The sequence below is a fragment of the Talpa occidentalis genome, unplaced genomic scaffold, assembly GCF_014898055.3.
Source record: "Talpa occidentalis isolate TD23 unplaced genomic scaffold, MPIMG_talOcc4v2.1 talOcc4.9, whole genome shotgun sequence".
NCBI lineage: Eukaryota > Metazoa > Chordata > Mammalia > Eulipotyphla > Talpidae > Talpa > Talpa occidentalis.
The window spans coordinates 19,470,563-19,486,134 of NW_023605305.1; the positions used below are offsets into that span (position 1 = coordinate 19,470,563).

General features: G+C 55.1%; 1 protein-coding gene across 3 annotated transcripts in view; it reads left to right on the plus strand.

Moving 5' to 3' along the window:
- The window catches only part of ZNF362 (zinc finger protein 362), a 31,397-nt gene extending 16,983 nt beyond the window's left edge, over positions 1-14,414 (plus strand). For all 3 annotated transcript variants that reach the window (XM_037501198.1, XM_037501200.2, XM_054690845.1), the window contains 7 exons: positions 123-186; positions 349-595; positions 3,623-3,944; positions 4,611-4,835; positions 9,986-10,064; positions 10,187-10,345; positions 12,626-14,414. In XM_037501198.1, coding sequence (XP_037357095.1) covers positions 123-186; positions 349-595; positions 3,623-3,944; positions 4,611-4,835; positions 9,986-10,064; positions 10,187-10,345; positions 12,626-12,742 — 1,213 coding nt within the window. In that variant the 3' untranslated portion in view covers positions 12,743-14,414. The remainder of the gene's footprint in view (positions 1-122; positions 187-348; positions 596-3,622; positions 3,945-4,610; positions 4,836-9,985; positions 10,065-10,186; positions 10,346-12,625) is intronic.
- The last annotated feature ends 1,158 nt before the right edge of the window (positions 14,415-15,572 follow it).

The window sequence follows — 15,572 nt, forward strand, 5'->3', positions numbered from 1 at the left end:
GCTCTGCTGGCGCCTGAGGGTCCCAGGGGCAGGGATCCAGACTTGAGTGGGTAGCAGATGGCACTCGCCACCTGCCGGTGGGGAGGTCTCTCTTCCCCGTGACAACAGTTCTTTTCCCACAGGATGGCAGAGCCGCGATTTAACAACCCCTACTTCTGGCCCCCTCCTCCCACCATGCCCAGCCAGGTAAGAACGAGCCTTCCTTTTCCTCTCTGGGAGCTGCTTTGCTTTGCTGGGCTTTTGTTGGATCTGTCGGCGGGAGGAGGGATGAGGGGTTCGCAGGTGGGTGGCCCGCAAGGAGCCCAGCACGGCCCAAGCCCCCTCCGCCCGCTCTTCTCTCGCCGGCAGCTGGACAACCTGGTCCTGATTAACAAGATCAAGGAGCAGCTGATGGCCGAGAAGATCCGGCCGCCGCACCTGCCGCCCACGTCGGCTTCGTCTCAGCAGCCGCTGCTAGTGCCGCCGGCGCCAGCCGAGAGCAGCCAGGCCGTCATGTCGCTGCCCAAGCTGCAGCAGGTGCCGGGGCTGCACCCGCAGGCCGTGCCGCAGCCCGACGTGGCGCTGCACGCGCGGCCTGCCACCAGCACGGTCACAGGTGTGCGGGGTGGGCGTGGCCGTGGGTGGAGCCTGTTGGGGTGGGCGGGGCGTGGCCGGGGCGGTGGGTGGAGACTGCCGGGGTGGGCGGGGCGTGGGCGGGGCGTAGTGAGTGGAGGTGAGTGGGGTGGGGACTTGGGGGTGAGACTTGGTGGGTCTGGGGGTGGTGGGGGACTGGGGAGGAGAACAGGCGAGAAGGCAGGGCAGTGCCTTTGGGGGTCTCGGGGTGGCAGGTAGGTCCCACTAGCCAGGTTTCCTTTCAGCCAGTACTGGGAGAACCCCCGCCCTCCAAATCGCCTGGATGAGGGTGGGTCACCAGGGAAGCCAAGTCAACCTAGAGAACTTGGGAATCCAGAGAAGAGCCTGACCAGACTTGGGACTGATGAGGGGAGATGTCCTTGGAGGGGCCTTATGCAAGGAAAGGGGACAGGTGGGCGGGGGGATGTGTGTGTGTAGGATGCAAGGGCAGGACAGTCTGGGCAGAGAGGGACAAAAGGTGATGGCCATTAGAAGCAGGATATGGCAGCCAACGCCTGCTGAGCGCCTGCAGGTGCTTTCCGGTCATTATCCCCAGCAGTCCTGGGAAATTAGGTCCAACAGTCGACTGCTTTGGTCTTCGAAGAACCACACTTTCATGCAGTCCGGCCTGATGTCCCCATTCAACAGATGAGGAACCCGAGGCCGTCTCACAGTCAGTAAGAGGCAGAGGCAGGCAGCGTGGCGCCAGAGCCCATGAGTCAAGCCTCTGCTTTACCAGGTTCTGCTGAGGCCAGAGGAAGGAGGACCAGGCTTTTAAGGGCCTTGCTTCCCAGCCTGGACTTTCCCCGCAGGCCGTGGGGAGCCGTGGAAGGTTCTTAACTAAGGGAGGGAAATGCTCAGGTTTGGGTTAGAAAATTGAGCCTGGCTTCATGGTAGAGACTGACTTGGTGGGAGGCAAGCAGAGAGACCTGCAAGAGAGGATGGTGGCCTGGGCAAGGCAGTGGCTGTGGGCACAGAGAAGTGGACAGATCTGAGGCACGCTGAGGAGGAAGAATGGACAGGGTTTGGTGCTGGACTGGATGTAGGAGGTGAGAAGCAGGGCCAGATGGGAGACTCCCAGGCGCTGCAGGGAGGTGGACTCAGGAAGGAGGAAGGGCGTGAGCTCAGTCTGGGACAGGTTGAGGCTGGGGACAGCAGGTGGGGGTGCCATGGACTGGAGCTGCCAATGCCCACCTCAGAGCCCAGTGGCCAGGCTTTCTCCTGCGACCTCTGTGGCTGGGCCTCTTCCTCCCCGACTCAGCCCTGCCACCACCCGGCTTCTCTGCCACTCCCCTTCCCCGCCCCCCACCCCTGAGAGACCCTGAGAGAATGATGGGGCCCGGTGACACTCCCCCAGGCCCCAGCCACACTCTGCACATTTCCCTGTTATTATAATTTTATTAAATTTATTTTTTTCATTATAAAAGTGATATTAAAAAAGTAATATAAGCATATTAAGGGAAATTTGGAAAAAGGAGAAACTAAGAAAGAAAATCACTTATGATCCCCAACCCCTACCCCAGCAGCTTAGTGAGTCTTTTGCTTCATTTCCTTCCTTTTCCATCTCTTTTTGCTTGTTTTTTAATATGCATGTGTGTTTTGCTGAGCTGGTGTTATGGCTGTGCTCACGACTTTAACTTGCTTTTCCTACTCGCCTTTCTAGCGTATTTCTATTTAGTGGACCCCCCTTTTTTATTACAAAGATAATGCATAGTCGTAGAAAATTTAGAAATTACAGACAAGGTGAACAGAGAGGAAAATCACTCTTAGTCCTACTATTGTTAGCATTTTCATATTTTCTCTATAATTTCTTTTATCGTGAATCACAGATGTGAGAAATGAATGAAGTCACCAGGAAAAAATTTCAAATAATGTAGGAACAGAGTAGACAAAGTATGAAAATCTCCTTTTACCAAAAAATTCTTCCCCGTGCTCTAGAGAGAACCACAGTGGAGCGCAGTGTCATCTGGTTCTTTTCTCAGATCTGCAGCTGGCCTTTGCACACATACACGCCGTCCCCACCTGCATCTGTAGTTGGGGTGTGTGTTTCTTTTAGTGAAAGGGCTCATCCTGGGTGTGATTGGTTTTCCCTCTGCCAGCACCTTTGGGGTGCTATACCACTGCATCCCCCCTCTTATTCCCATGATGGGAGCATGGCCCTCGGTTCTGTTCCCAGCCCCTGTGTTACTCGCCCGTGGGGTCCAGCCTGACCAGTTTTGTCTAGAAGGCTTGTGTGCACAGATCTTTGTGTTCACGCGCAAATATGTCTTTATGGGTGATTCCTCGCAGAATGCTTGCTCAAGCTTCCGTACATGTAAGTGTTTAAGGCTGTTGTCCACCCCCTCCATTAAGCTGCTTCCTACACTCCCACACAGACTACTGTGCGGGGCCTTGAATATTAGCTTTCTCCTTGCACAGGTTTTTGGTTTCTTTTTAAAAACAGTTTTAACCACACAATCAATGCCATTTTAGCTTTTGCTGTATTCAACCCGATCTTGTAAACTTTTCTAGTCTCCTCATTTTAAGAGTTACTTTTATTACAAAAGTTTAAAAAAAAAGTTCATTGTCAAGGTATCTGAAAGTTCTGTTAAGCCAAAAAGATTCGTTTTAATTACTCTTAATCCTGTCTACCCCACGTTTGGGTACATCTTCTGTGCGTGCATATGACCCCCCTGTTGAAACAAGCATAACCCTTTGGGTGGCAGTTAGCATTGAGTACAGGAGACCGCGGGTGGTTCATTCGTCCCCCAGTACTGCCTGCTTCAGTTGCTGCTAATTTCTTGCTGTTCCGCAGGACCCAGTAGCCGCAGGTGCCTCTGTTTTCTGCCCGTGGTCTGAGTCATTTCCAGAGGGCTCTGTCCCCTGGCCCAGACTCGTCCTCGGGCCCTAAGCCGTGTGCACACACGCGTTCGCATGGAGTTACCCTGTGCTAGTTTACAAAGGCAAGGGGAGGCTGAGAGAGACGAGCTTTTGGATGGCCCCTCACCCCTGCACCCGTGTGTCTTCGCAGGTCTGGGTCTCTCCTCCCGGACCCCGGCTGTGAGCACCTCGGAGTCGGGCACGGGCACGGGCACCAGCACCCCGTCCACACCCACCACCACCAGCCAGAGCCGCCTCATCGCCTCGTCCCCCACCCTCATCTCAGGGATCACCAGCCCCCCCCTCCTGGACTCCATCAAGACAATCCAGGGCCATGGCCTGCTTGGCCCCCCCAAGTCCGAGCGCGGCCGCAAAAAGATCAAGGCGGAGAACCCAGGGGGCCCTCCTGTCCTGGTAGTCCCCTACCCCATCCTGGCCTCGGGCGAGACTGCCAAGGAGGGCAAGACTTACAGGTGGGGGCCTCGGCGGGAGGGGCCAGGCGGTCGCAGGACACGCTCACTCTCAGGGCGCCCAGGGGCCCAGCCGCTTGGACTGGAGGAGGCGCCTGGGGGCTGAGGGCGGGGCTGAGGTCGGAGGGGGGTTCCCAGCGAGCCCTGCCCACAGGCTCAGGGGTCATCTGGGCCGGGCAGCCCCACCAAAGCGGAGGGCTGCAGGAGTCTATTTCCTCCTCTTCATTAGTAGTCTCAGCCCTCAGATTCTTGGGGAGAGCTTTCTAAAAAGGCCAATGCCAGGGCTGCACCTCCAGAAATTCTGATTTGTTGGAGAGGACGAGCAGGGAGCCAGGTATCAACCTTTCTTGGAAGCTCCCCAGATAGTTCCAGTGTGGGGGTTAGCACCCCTCCCCAGGTCATGGGCGTGGCCCTGAGCAGGGATCCGGGACCTCGTCCCTGAGAGGTGTCAGCCTGCTGTAAATATGCCCCCAGGTGGAAGCACTTTCGCCGCCAGACTGGAGGGTGTCCAGGCTGGGAGCCTGCCTCCCTCCCGGGGCCTGTGCCCTTTGGAGTCCTCGCAGGGAAGATCTGTCCTGGGTGCAAGGTTTCTGGGCTAGAAGGTCTCCCCTGAGATGTGCGGGCAGGGGTGGGGATCTTCCCAGGTGTGACATGCCTCTTGCCCCACAGGTGTAAGGTATGCCCGCTGACCTTTTTCACCAAGTCCGAGATGCAAATCCACTCCAAGTCGCATACAGAGGCCAAGCCCCACAAGTGCCCGCACTGCTCCAAGTCCTTTGCCAACGCCTCCTACCTGGCCCAGCACCTGCGCATCCACCTGGGCGTCAAGCCCTACCACTGCTCCTACTGTGATAAGTCCTTCCGACAGCTCTCCCACCTCCAGCAGCACACCAGGTGAGTGGCCGGCCTGGTGCTGCCCTCCTGCACCTGGTTTCAGCTCAGCACCCTGGTGCAGGCAGTGGCAAAGACCTCCTCTAGGTGCCCATTGCCTTCATGGTCAAGGCTAAATTCCTTTGCTTGGTTTCAAGGCTTTTTGTGATACAACCTTTGTGGACCTCACTGACCTCAGTTCTCACAACTATACAGGCTCCTTCCAGGGGTTTCTCTGCAGTTCTTCCACACAGCCTGTCCTTTACCCGGGCTCTCTCCTACCAACTTGCAGTTTCCTCCAGGAAGCCCTCTGAGGCTCTATGAGCTGGTTCCACAGCCCTGTGCGCCCCCATCACAGCAGCGTGGGCTCTCTTGTGCTTGCCTGACCCTTTTCCCACTCCTCGCCCCCCCCCTCTCCTGGATACCTCGGGAGCTCTCGCAGTCCAGGACTTTCACGTCCCCAGTGTGTGGACCGTAATGAGCACAGAGGCATTTGTTTAGTATTTGTGGAGTAAGCAGAACTAGCATTTAAGGGGCATAGGAGCATCCATTCAGCAGATACTTACGGAGCCCCTAGCCTATGCCAGCCAGGCGCATTGGTGCTGGCAATGCAGCATTGAACAACACAGACTCGAATCCCTGTCCTGATAGAGTGTGCCCTCGGGTTAAGTGTGAAAGGGAGATTCAGAGATCAGTGCTTGAAGGACAGCTTTTGCAGAGGTTACAGACATCAGAATGACTGGCTCACCCAGTCAGAACGCCACAGGCCTTTAATGAGACAGAGCAGAGGCTGCCCAGGGCAGCTCACCTCTGAGGCAGAGAAGGCCGCGGGCTGCTGCAGGAGGAGCTGTAAACATGCCGTGTGCCTGGCCACGTCAGCATCGTGCACGCCAGGGGGAGAGTTGGTTTTTGCTGTGGTTTTTGCAATTTACAGAGAGTGCTCAAGTTTTCTTTATTTGGGGGACTAATGCTAGGGACCCTTTTTTTTTTATTTTTTTGTTCTGGTTGTCACTTCCTTTATCTCCACCGTCTTTGCATGCCTGTTCCCAGGGGGCACATGTTTTGTTTGTCTGCCTCTGGCTTTGGGGCAGCAGGCAAGGCAGTGTTGCTTTTTGTCATTGCCCTGCTTCCTCGGACACTGATTTGACCACGTGAATTTGTTTGAGCAGATTTCCAATTTTATGCTATCTGAGTTTAAGTTTGACCAGTTTTAGGTATACAGGTCTATGTAATGCGGTGTTGACGAATAAGCAAAGTCCCCTTAGTTATATGGTTATTAAAATCAGAGCACGTGCTGCTAGGGTGGGGGAGTTAATGTCTGTCAGGAGACTTTATAAAACCTCTGGGTCATAATTTAATCTCCTGTGAGTAAATGTTCTCAGCATGCTGAGACCAGGAGCCTAGAGCCAACCACAGTCCCCTCTGTCACACTGTGCCTCTCAGCCCGTAATGCAGGAGCACCTTGCTTTTGGAGGGTTGTCTCCAAGCTTTTGTTTCTGGACTAGCAGGAAGGACTTTTTTCTGCAACCTTAAAGGCTGGATCCCACGAGCTGGGAGCAGCTTGTTTCCAGCTTCCTGGAGGCCTGGGGAGGCCTGGTTCCCACATGGGATGTGCAGTCCTTGTTTGTTACAGTCAGGCTGTCAGACTGAATTAAATGAAATTTGTCTTTAAATGTGACATTTCTGGCATGGTCATGGTTACAAATTTGATTTACCCAATTATATCCTGTTAGGAAGGAGGACAGATTTGTAGTGAACCTATTTACAGAATGAAAAGAAAAGGTTCTCAGTAAAGCATTTTGAATGCTTTCTAACAATTGTTCTGAGTAGTTTGTAGACAAGACCAATCCCATAGGTTGTTTCCAATAGAGCTATTATTTAAAATTTGCCTTATTAATTTTTTAAAAAATTATTCTTCCCTTCCCCCAATTCTGAAAGGTTGGGAGGAACCAGGCACCATTTATGGGATATTTTATTCTAGTTTGTACAGATACAGCTTCCTAAATATTGAGGCTAGAGATACCTCAAAGAATAAAAGAAACACTTTAGAAACGAAACACTAACTGCAATTCATTCCCTTTCATCCACGCCTAGGTTCTAACTCCAGGTTCTCCCGATCTTGGGTTAGTCAGTCTGCTTCGCAAAGTTGTCTGCTTTGGGGCTAAGACTCTTGGCTCCTGCCTTGGCTTGGGGCAGCGTGGGTCACAGCGACTGTCAGCTGGGAAGCCTGTGCCCATGGGTCTGCTGCCCGCAGCCGAGTTCGTGGCTGGAGGCTCCGTGTCCCACCTGCGGCTGGAAGCAGAGGCCTTTAGGCAAGTGGGAGGGGACCTTGGAGCTGTTGATAACAGCGACTCTGAGCCAAGTTATCCTGATAACCAGCAACACCAGAACGGAGGGGACAGAGGGTTCTGTTAGCGTAGAATACAAGGTCCGTTCTTTAGAGTGAGCCTGTCTTACAGGCTCCGAGGGCAGCGCCCCATCTTCAGGGCCTTTTACTTTATGGCTGTCACTAATTGATGAGTGTAGTTAAGTCTAGGGAAAAAATACTTTTAAGAGACATTTCTTTGTTGATACTTACTGTGCTAGTCTCTGTTCATGAAAATCAGTTTTTTCTTCCTCCATCTTACAAAGTGCACACACACACACTTACACTGGGTTGTCGGAACCTTCATGACGTATATTTTTTCTGTTTTTCAAGCAAAAATGTGTCATGACTTTTCCGATCACCCGGTATATTTGTATTATGCTATGTATAATTATATTGTGTATGATACTGCTACATGTTATATTTATATATATTTATATTTATATATATATTACGCCTACTATATATAATTACATGAAAGTCAAGTGAACTCGGGGAGCCTTTCTTGCGGTTTGCCAGCTTCCTTATACTAGAAACTTTAGAGCTCTGCTTGCTCTGACTTCCAGCTAATTAAAAATATGAAGGCGAGAGCCCAGGCCTCGTCATCAGAGCACCCCTCTTAGAAGCAAGGGAGCCAAGCTCTGGTGTTGCTCAGCTGCCATCGGGAATTCCCAGGAGCACCCGGGTATGGAAGCCTTCTCGATCATTTTATGATTCTGAATTCGTCCCTGGGTGTGTGAAGGGCTGGAGCAGAGCTGGCAGGATAGACAAGGCACGAGCATCGGCCTCATTGAAAACAAGCACTGTAGCGAGTAATAATGAAGAATCCTGGTTTCTTCAGAAGTAAATTTGTGGATTATGTAAGACCAGAACCAAAAAAGCAACACAACGAACAGGCCTTGCAGGAGGGTATTTTGTCAGAATGTTCTTGACCCAGGGCTCGCTCTCCATTCCCAAGGGCATCATTTTCCCCTTTTCTTTCCAGTTGAGTCATTTGAGTTCGTAATGATGGGAAACCAAACAAACAACGTAAGAGAGTCTTATCAGCATTTACAGATAAATTATTAGTCATTAGGCAGCAGCACATATAATTAAACCAGTGTGTCCTAAGCCAGTGACAAAGAGGTGGGTGACCCAGATGCCCGAAAGTCCCAGAATCCTCTAGACAAACAAACAAAATTAACCAAACATGAGGAAGCAACTGTGTGCCAGACCCTGGTTCTCTGCTATTCCGCTGGGGCGCGCTCCAGGTTTTCGCCCCTCCATGGAGGACCAGACCGTCAGGCCATATAATCAAGTGCTTCCCCAGCGTTCCCTCCAGTAATGCAGGGAGTAAAGAGCCGTGTCCAGAGCAGAACCTGCCACCCCCTGGGTCAGAAGCAGGTGGAGCAGGAAGTACCCTAGGGGCACAGAATGCTGTGCCTGGAGCATTCTGGGATCTGTAGTCTAGTGGAATCTGGAGCCTTGTGATGGGTTTATAAGCTGCCTGGATGGGCAGAGAGGTGGTAGAGAGGCTTTCGAAACTCAGGCCTTGAAAACTGTAGCGGGGGAGTTGGACTCTGTTCTGGAAGAGGGGGAGACAGCAAACGTTGCCAGGTGGGAAACCAAACAAACAACATATAAGAGGGCTTGGACAAGGTCAGATCCTGTGTTGTTGCTGAGCTGGAGGCTGAGGCTGGTTTTCTAGGGAGGAGGTTGTGCAGCTGTGGCACTTGGAGAGGAGGCCAGGGTAAGAGTAAAGTCCCTGAAGGACCTGGAGGACTGTTAGTCAGTCAGTCAACCAACATTTGTGAAATACCCCCGAGGAATGGACATTATTGATGATGTGGAGACCGTTGCACCCCTACCTCCCTGGCACACATTCCACCCACCCCCCCGTCCCTCTACCCCCATTAGCTCTTGAAGTACTTACTGCTTCCTGCATGTGGTTTTCTTATTGGTTCCTGCTGATTCTTTGTTTCCACAAGGCAATGGTCTGTTTTGTTCACTGATACACTGAGTACCTAGCCTACACTGAGTACCTAGCACAGTGGCATCTGATTTGTGAATGTTGAAAGAATACTCGTGATAATACTGGCAAGCATTTACTCTGAGCGCTGACTTTGTGCCAGTGCCAGGCCAAGCCCCTTACACATGTCATCTATGCTGATCTTCACAGAGCCCGGTGAGGAGGGACTATATTTTTATACCCATTTTGCAGACATGGAAACTGAGGCCCAGTGATTTTCCTAGTTTACCCAGAGAGTAAATGGTGGAGCTAGGATGAGAACGCAGGAATTGGGGGACTGAGGGCCCCACAGAAAGGACACAGAGGGGCTGACCTTTAGGGCTACTTGTCCTACCATCTCTCAGTGGCTGGTATGACCATGTAGCCTTCATGGACTTGTGCCCTGGAGAGGAGGCAGGAAGTAGAAATTGGGGGCCAGTTAGAGGCAAGGTGGGCAGGGACTTTCCTGGCAAAGCAGGGAACCTGTGCTGCTGTTGGTGGGTGGTGTGCAGGTGGGCTACTTAGAAGGGCAGGGCAGAGGGCAGTCAAAGCAAGGCCACTACGATTAGCCAGAGGCCAGGGCCAGGTCTTCATCTGGGTGCTGGTAGAAGGTGGGTCAGCAAGGATCTGTGGGGAGCAGGAAGCTCTGGGGGGTTGGCCAGAGGATGGGGAGGGGGTGGTCTTTGACGTCCCTAGCTCTTGCCTGGACTCACTCTGGAGGACATGGCCAGAGGTGCGGCACAGGCCTGCCAGGGGCTCAGGGACTGGAGCTGGCCTTGGGGTGTCTGTCAGGGCCTGTACCTCACTGGCTGCCCATTGCAGAATCCACACAGGCGACAGACCCTACAAGTGCCCACATCCCGGCTGCGAAAAGGCTTTCACTCAGCTCTCCAACCTCCAGGTGAGTGCCCACCTGCTCCTGACCCCCAGGTGCATAGCTGCCTCCCCTGCAGGGAGCATAAGAAGGGAATGAGGCAGGGGGAGTACTGATGGGCTCCTCACACCCTCCTGTGCTCCCCACAGTCTCACCAGCGCCAGCACAACAAGGACAAGCCCTACAAGTGTCCCAACTGCTACCGGGCTTACTCGGACTCCGCCTCCCTGCAGATCCACCTCTCGGCCCATGCCATCAAGCACGCCAAGGCCTACTGCTGCAGCATGTGCGGGCGGGCCTACACCTCGGTGAGTGCTGGGGTCCCTGGGGGAGTCTTTTCCTCTGCCTGGGCCACAGCTTCCTCCTCCTCTGCAGATCTGTACTGGCTCCCCATTTTCCAGACAAGGAAACTGAGGCCCAAAGAGGGGAAGTGAGGCCTCAAGGTCACAGTGAATGGCAGAACCAAGACTCCTGCTTCCCAGTCCTGTTTTTGGTGGCCCCAGACTGGGCTCTCAGCCTCCTGGTGGCCTGGAGCCTGGGCCCCCTGGCGTGGTTTCCTCTGGGTGCAGTGGGGGGTGGCCCAGCCACCCTCCTCCTGAGTCAAGGAGGGAGAAGGGCCTTCCCCTGCTGGGGAAGCTGCCACCCCCAGTGTGGCCACACGGTGGCGCAGTGACTTGGCCCCGGGCCACCAGGCTCTCAGGAAAGGCCTGAAGGGCTCTAGGAAGGCCGTGGCTCCCATCCTCTGGGTGGCAGTATCCTTCAACAAGGGTCTTTCAGCATCGGAAGAGGAGTCCAGGTGAATCGCCTGTGTGTGTGCTTCTGGCTAGCCAGGTATGACCCCCAGGGATACCCAGCTAGAGATCACTGAGCCTCAGTTTCCTCCTCTGTAGAACAGGGGAGGTGATAGTTCTCAGGGCTGGTGGCTGGCAGGGGCAGTGCCCCGTCAACCTTACCTAATGCAATCACGCCTTCACCCAGTGCTGACTGAACACCTGTGCCGGGTGCCTGAAAACCAGGATGCATCAGACAGACAGTCTTTGCCCCCAGGGAGGTGAGAGTCTAGTGCTGGTGACAGGCTCCACACGAGCCAATGCACAAATATATGAGGACAAGTTGCGGGCATGGCTCCAGGCGGCTTTCTCGGCCTCGCCCGTGCTCACGGTTGCTGGAGGGCGTGTTCAGTAGCACCCTTGTCCTCTGCCCACCAGCAGCCCTTCCCCAAGTCGTGACAGCCAAAAGCACCTCCAGACTTTGCCAGATGCCCCTGGGGCGTGGGGGGCAATACCAGTGCTTGAGACCACTGCTGTAACGGGAGAATGTGTTTCAGAAGGCAGTGCAGAAAGGACACGCTGGAGTTGGGGAGGAGATAGGTGGGTACAGGCAGCCTCTCTGAGGAGGTAGCATTTAGATGAAGAGTCATCAGCCAGGTGAGGAGGGGAAGGAGGGCCAAGAACCTCCCATGTGGGGAACAGTGAAGGCAGATACCCTAAAGTAGAACCAGCTTGGTGTGTCTCTGGAACTGAAAGAAAACCAGAGCAGGGAGTTGGGGGGCTCCAGGGGCCCCACTGGGGAGCTGAGATCTTTTCCCAGGTAGAATGGGAAGCCACTGAGTGGCGATCGCCAGGAAGGGGTGTGTAAAAGATCCCAGGGACCTGCAGTGTGGACGGTGGGTAGGTGGTCTGCAGTGTCTGTGGCGGCCAGCCAGACCCCAGTGTGCTGGCTGCATGGCATCTGTCCTTCCCCGGAGTTCACAGGACAGAGGAGAGTTGAGAGACTGAGGGCAGGGCCTGCAGGGATGAGGGCCCCAAGCGGGGTTGTGGGGATACCCCACTCAACCAGTACCAGGCCCACATCCTCGACTCCCACAGTTCCCACTGTGGTTCTCAGCCCCTCTGCCTAAGCTCTGGGTCGGGGGTGGAGCTCACGTGACTGAGGCAGCTCAGCCTGGGGCACCTCCCCACCTAGTCATGGGTACCGCAGGCAGAGCCTATGGGCACGCCCGGTTTATGCTTCCCAGGATCACCATCAGATCAGCCCCATCTTCTCCCCAAGGGGTGCAGAGGCCAGGACTCCTACTACCACCTGGAACGAAGCCTGGCGACCAGGAAGGAGTGGTCCTCGCTGTTACTGCGTACTTAGGGCTCTGCGCCATCACAGAGGAGACCCTCGAGGGGTCTTCCCGCCACTGCCTGCACAGAGGGAAAGTGCTTGGAGTTGGAGGGGTGGGGTGAGACCCACCCCCACAAGACTCCAAGACTCCACCGCTGAGAATTGGCAGCACTAGGCCCAGACCCTGTCCCACCGCCCCGCCCACACTGGGACCACCGGCCAGAGGGGGTAGGCCAGGCTGGCCCACACACAGCCACTTGGTAAATGGTACTTCGAGGCACCCAGACTCTGATAAATGAACCAGCCCCCTCCCTGGTGTCAGTGCAGAATCCCTATGCCCAGCTGACCCGCCCAGCTGTGTCTGTTCCCCGCTGGCTGGCCGCCTGCTAAGGAGCCCTCCAGTGGCCGCGGTGGGAACTGCAGCCTCCCGTGTCCCCTGCCCGCAGGTGTTCTAAGTCCCACCTCTCTCCTGCCCACAGGAGACCTACCTGATGAAGCACATGTCCAAACACACGGTGGTGGAGCACCTGGTGAGCCATCACTCGCCCCAGAGGACGGAGTCTCCTGGCATCCCGGTGCGAATTTCCCTCATCTGAGCCGCCCCAAGGCACCGCCCCGCCCTGCCCGCTGGCTGACCCAGACCCAGGCATCACCAGGCCCGCCTCCCTCCAGGGGCCTTCCAGGAACAGCCGAGCTCTCTCATGACCTCCCTGACCTTCCAGAAAGCCTGGGCCGCAGGAGCCCGGCCCGGTCCAGCTCTGGGGGCGGCCAGGCCAACTGCAAGATTCTGGACTGTTTTGGTGGCATCCAAAGACGATCTCAGAGCACTTTGAACCTCTGTTGGGTTTTCTTTTTGTTCCCCACCCTTCACTTGCTTCACTGTTTTTTTTTTTTTTTAAGTTTGTTTTGGAAATAACAAAAAAGATATTTATTGGCCAAGAAGTTGGTGCTGCTAAGACCGAGAAATGAAAAGAATCGGACAGATGGACACAGAGCACCCGAGGGCAGCGGGGGACCGCCTCTTGCCACGGCCTCGGGTCTCGCGGGAAGGCTCCGGCCTGGGTTTCTGGACTGCAGAGGGCCCCCAGGTGGGACGGGGCAGGAAGCAGCTGGAGTGAGCCACTCAGCCCTGTGTGCCCAGCTCAACCGCTTGAGCTGTGCCCTGGGCATCACTGAGCAGAGGGATGGGGCAGCCAGCAGGGCTGCCCAGGCTTCGGACGAGAAACGAGAGAGGGACCAGGAGATGCGCAGGACCAAAGGGCGCGGCGTGGGGCTGGGCTGGGCGCAGGCCCAGGGAAATGGGGTGGGAGTGGGTTGGGTAAGACCTGGCCCCCCCGCCCTGAAGACCACCCCAGTCTACCTCGGTGCTGGCCAGGAAATCTATCGGCTACCTCTCCCCCCATCCCAGACTGTGGGCAGGGGGATGGGGAGGGAGCAGGCCTGGGGCTGAGGACCCCCTCCCCAGAACTTCCTCCAGCTGGGGCAGCGCCCAGGGAGGGGCCACTCGTCTTCCCTGCTGGAGGGGCCATCTCCAGCCCAGGTCCTAGGCGCCCCCCGGCTGGGAAGGGATCCTCGGGGAGGAGGGTCCCGGGAGCAGACCCTGCCCTCAGCCCCCACAGACACACCCCAATCTGAAAGCCATGCGTGTCCATGTATATAGGAACTATATGTACAGAGCCCGGAGAAGCCCCCCGACATCCCCCGGGAAAGAGAAAAGAAAACTAGACAGAAACTCATCTATATATTCTGTATCTGGAGTTCCGTTTTGAATATTAACTGTGTTATTTTTATACACTTTTTAAGCCTTAACTCGCCATTGATTTACCAGTTTAACGTTTCCTGGGGTTTCTTTTCCCGTGGGGTTCTCCGCCCCGCCCCTGCCCCTTTGTTTGACTTGCGTCTGATACTCAGTATTGTAGCTTTTCGTCCGCATGTTACTCCCCTGTAAATACGCTGTTCTCCATGCTGTTAACACCCCTTTGCTTTTTTCTATGGGACCTCCAGGCCACCGTATCTAGAACTAGTTACCTTATTAAAAAAGAGAAAACAGTCTGTCGGCTTCTCAGTCTGCATCGTGGTGACAGGGAGGCGAGGGCAGGTGCCCCTCGACGCCGCAGGAAAGAAGTTGGCATTCTATTTAGGAAAAGGGGTGGGGAGCAAAACAAAACGCAAATGTGGGGGCAAACACTAAAGGGGGCAAGAAACAGGAATCCCACCCCCTCTGCTCTGTGTATTTCTCTGTTAAGAATAAACCGTTCCTGCACCCGGTGGCAGCGTGTGGCGTGCTCTGTGCCAGGGCGGGGCTGGGGGGCCCTTCCTCTGCTCCCCGCCCCTCCCAGCCCCCCAGCCCCGCTCCAGCTGCTGAGCGGAGTGCTTGGTGTTTCCCTCACAACCCCCTGTGAAGTGGGCAGCCGGCCAGGAGAGGTTGGTTTTGGTTTTTGCCAAAGGTCACGTTGCAATTAAATGGCAGGGACAGACATTTCACCGTGTGCGGTGCTGAAGCCTCTGCGCACACACCGGGCCACCAGAAAGGGCCCTGCCCCTGCTCCCAGAGGGGCAGCCGGCTCCACCACCTGCCGCTGTTGGCCGTTCTGCCCCGCTGCCCTGATTGCTGGAAACTTCTGGTGATGGAGGGGACTGAGGTGTCCCCTTCATCTCTGTGGTCGCCACGGGGCCAGTGTTTTGATTTCCCCAGAGCCCGTCAGTGCTGGCCCCGTGCTAGGCGTGTGCTAGGCGTGTACCAGGTGTGGAGGGAGACAGTGACTCAGCTTGGCTGCAGGTGAAGGAAAGGCCGGTCCAAACGGGGGTGTTTGACTCAGGAAGTGGGACAGTGCAGACATCAAGCAGCTTGCTGACTCCCTGCTGTGTCTTCAGCTCACCCGCTCTGCTCTCTGGCAGCCTCATCCTCAGCTCTGTGAGGACAGCAGCTCCAGCCTCGCAGCCCCAGGTTTCCAGCAGTCAAGCCTCTCTCTCCAAGACGCCCCAGTAAAAGTCTAACTGGGTCTCCCTGCATGGGGCTGGCCCAGAAACTGCCCGAACCTGTCGCTGTGACCAGAATATCTGTGCCATCATTTCCTCCTTCAAACAGGAAGGTGCTGTTGGTCCCCTCCCAGAGGGGACGTACCAGCGTGTGGTTGTCACCTGATCACCTGTTCTTAGGCACACCTGCCCGGGTCTCCGCTCTAATCCAGATCCAGAGGCCTTTTGGATTTTGCTAATAATTTAGGCAGGAGCCCTGGGGAACTCTGAACTGCTTTAGAAAGGGGAGGCATCTCTTGTTTCCTACCATCAATAACGGAACCTGCTTTTTATATGATCATATTGTAAAAGCCATGAGGTGACTAGCTGGAATGGCTGCCCTACCTGGGGACAGTGCAGGCTGTTAAAAATGCAAGGTCTAGGAGAACACCCCATAAAGGACTTGGG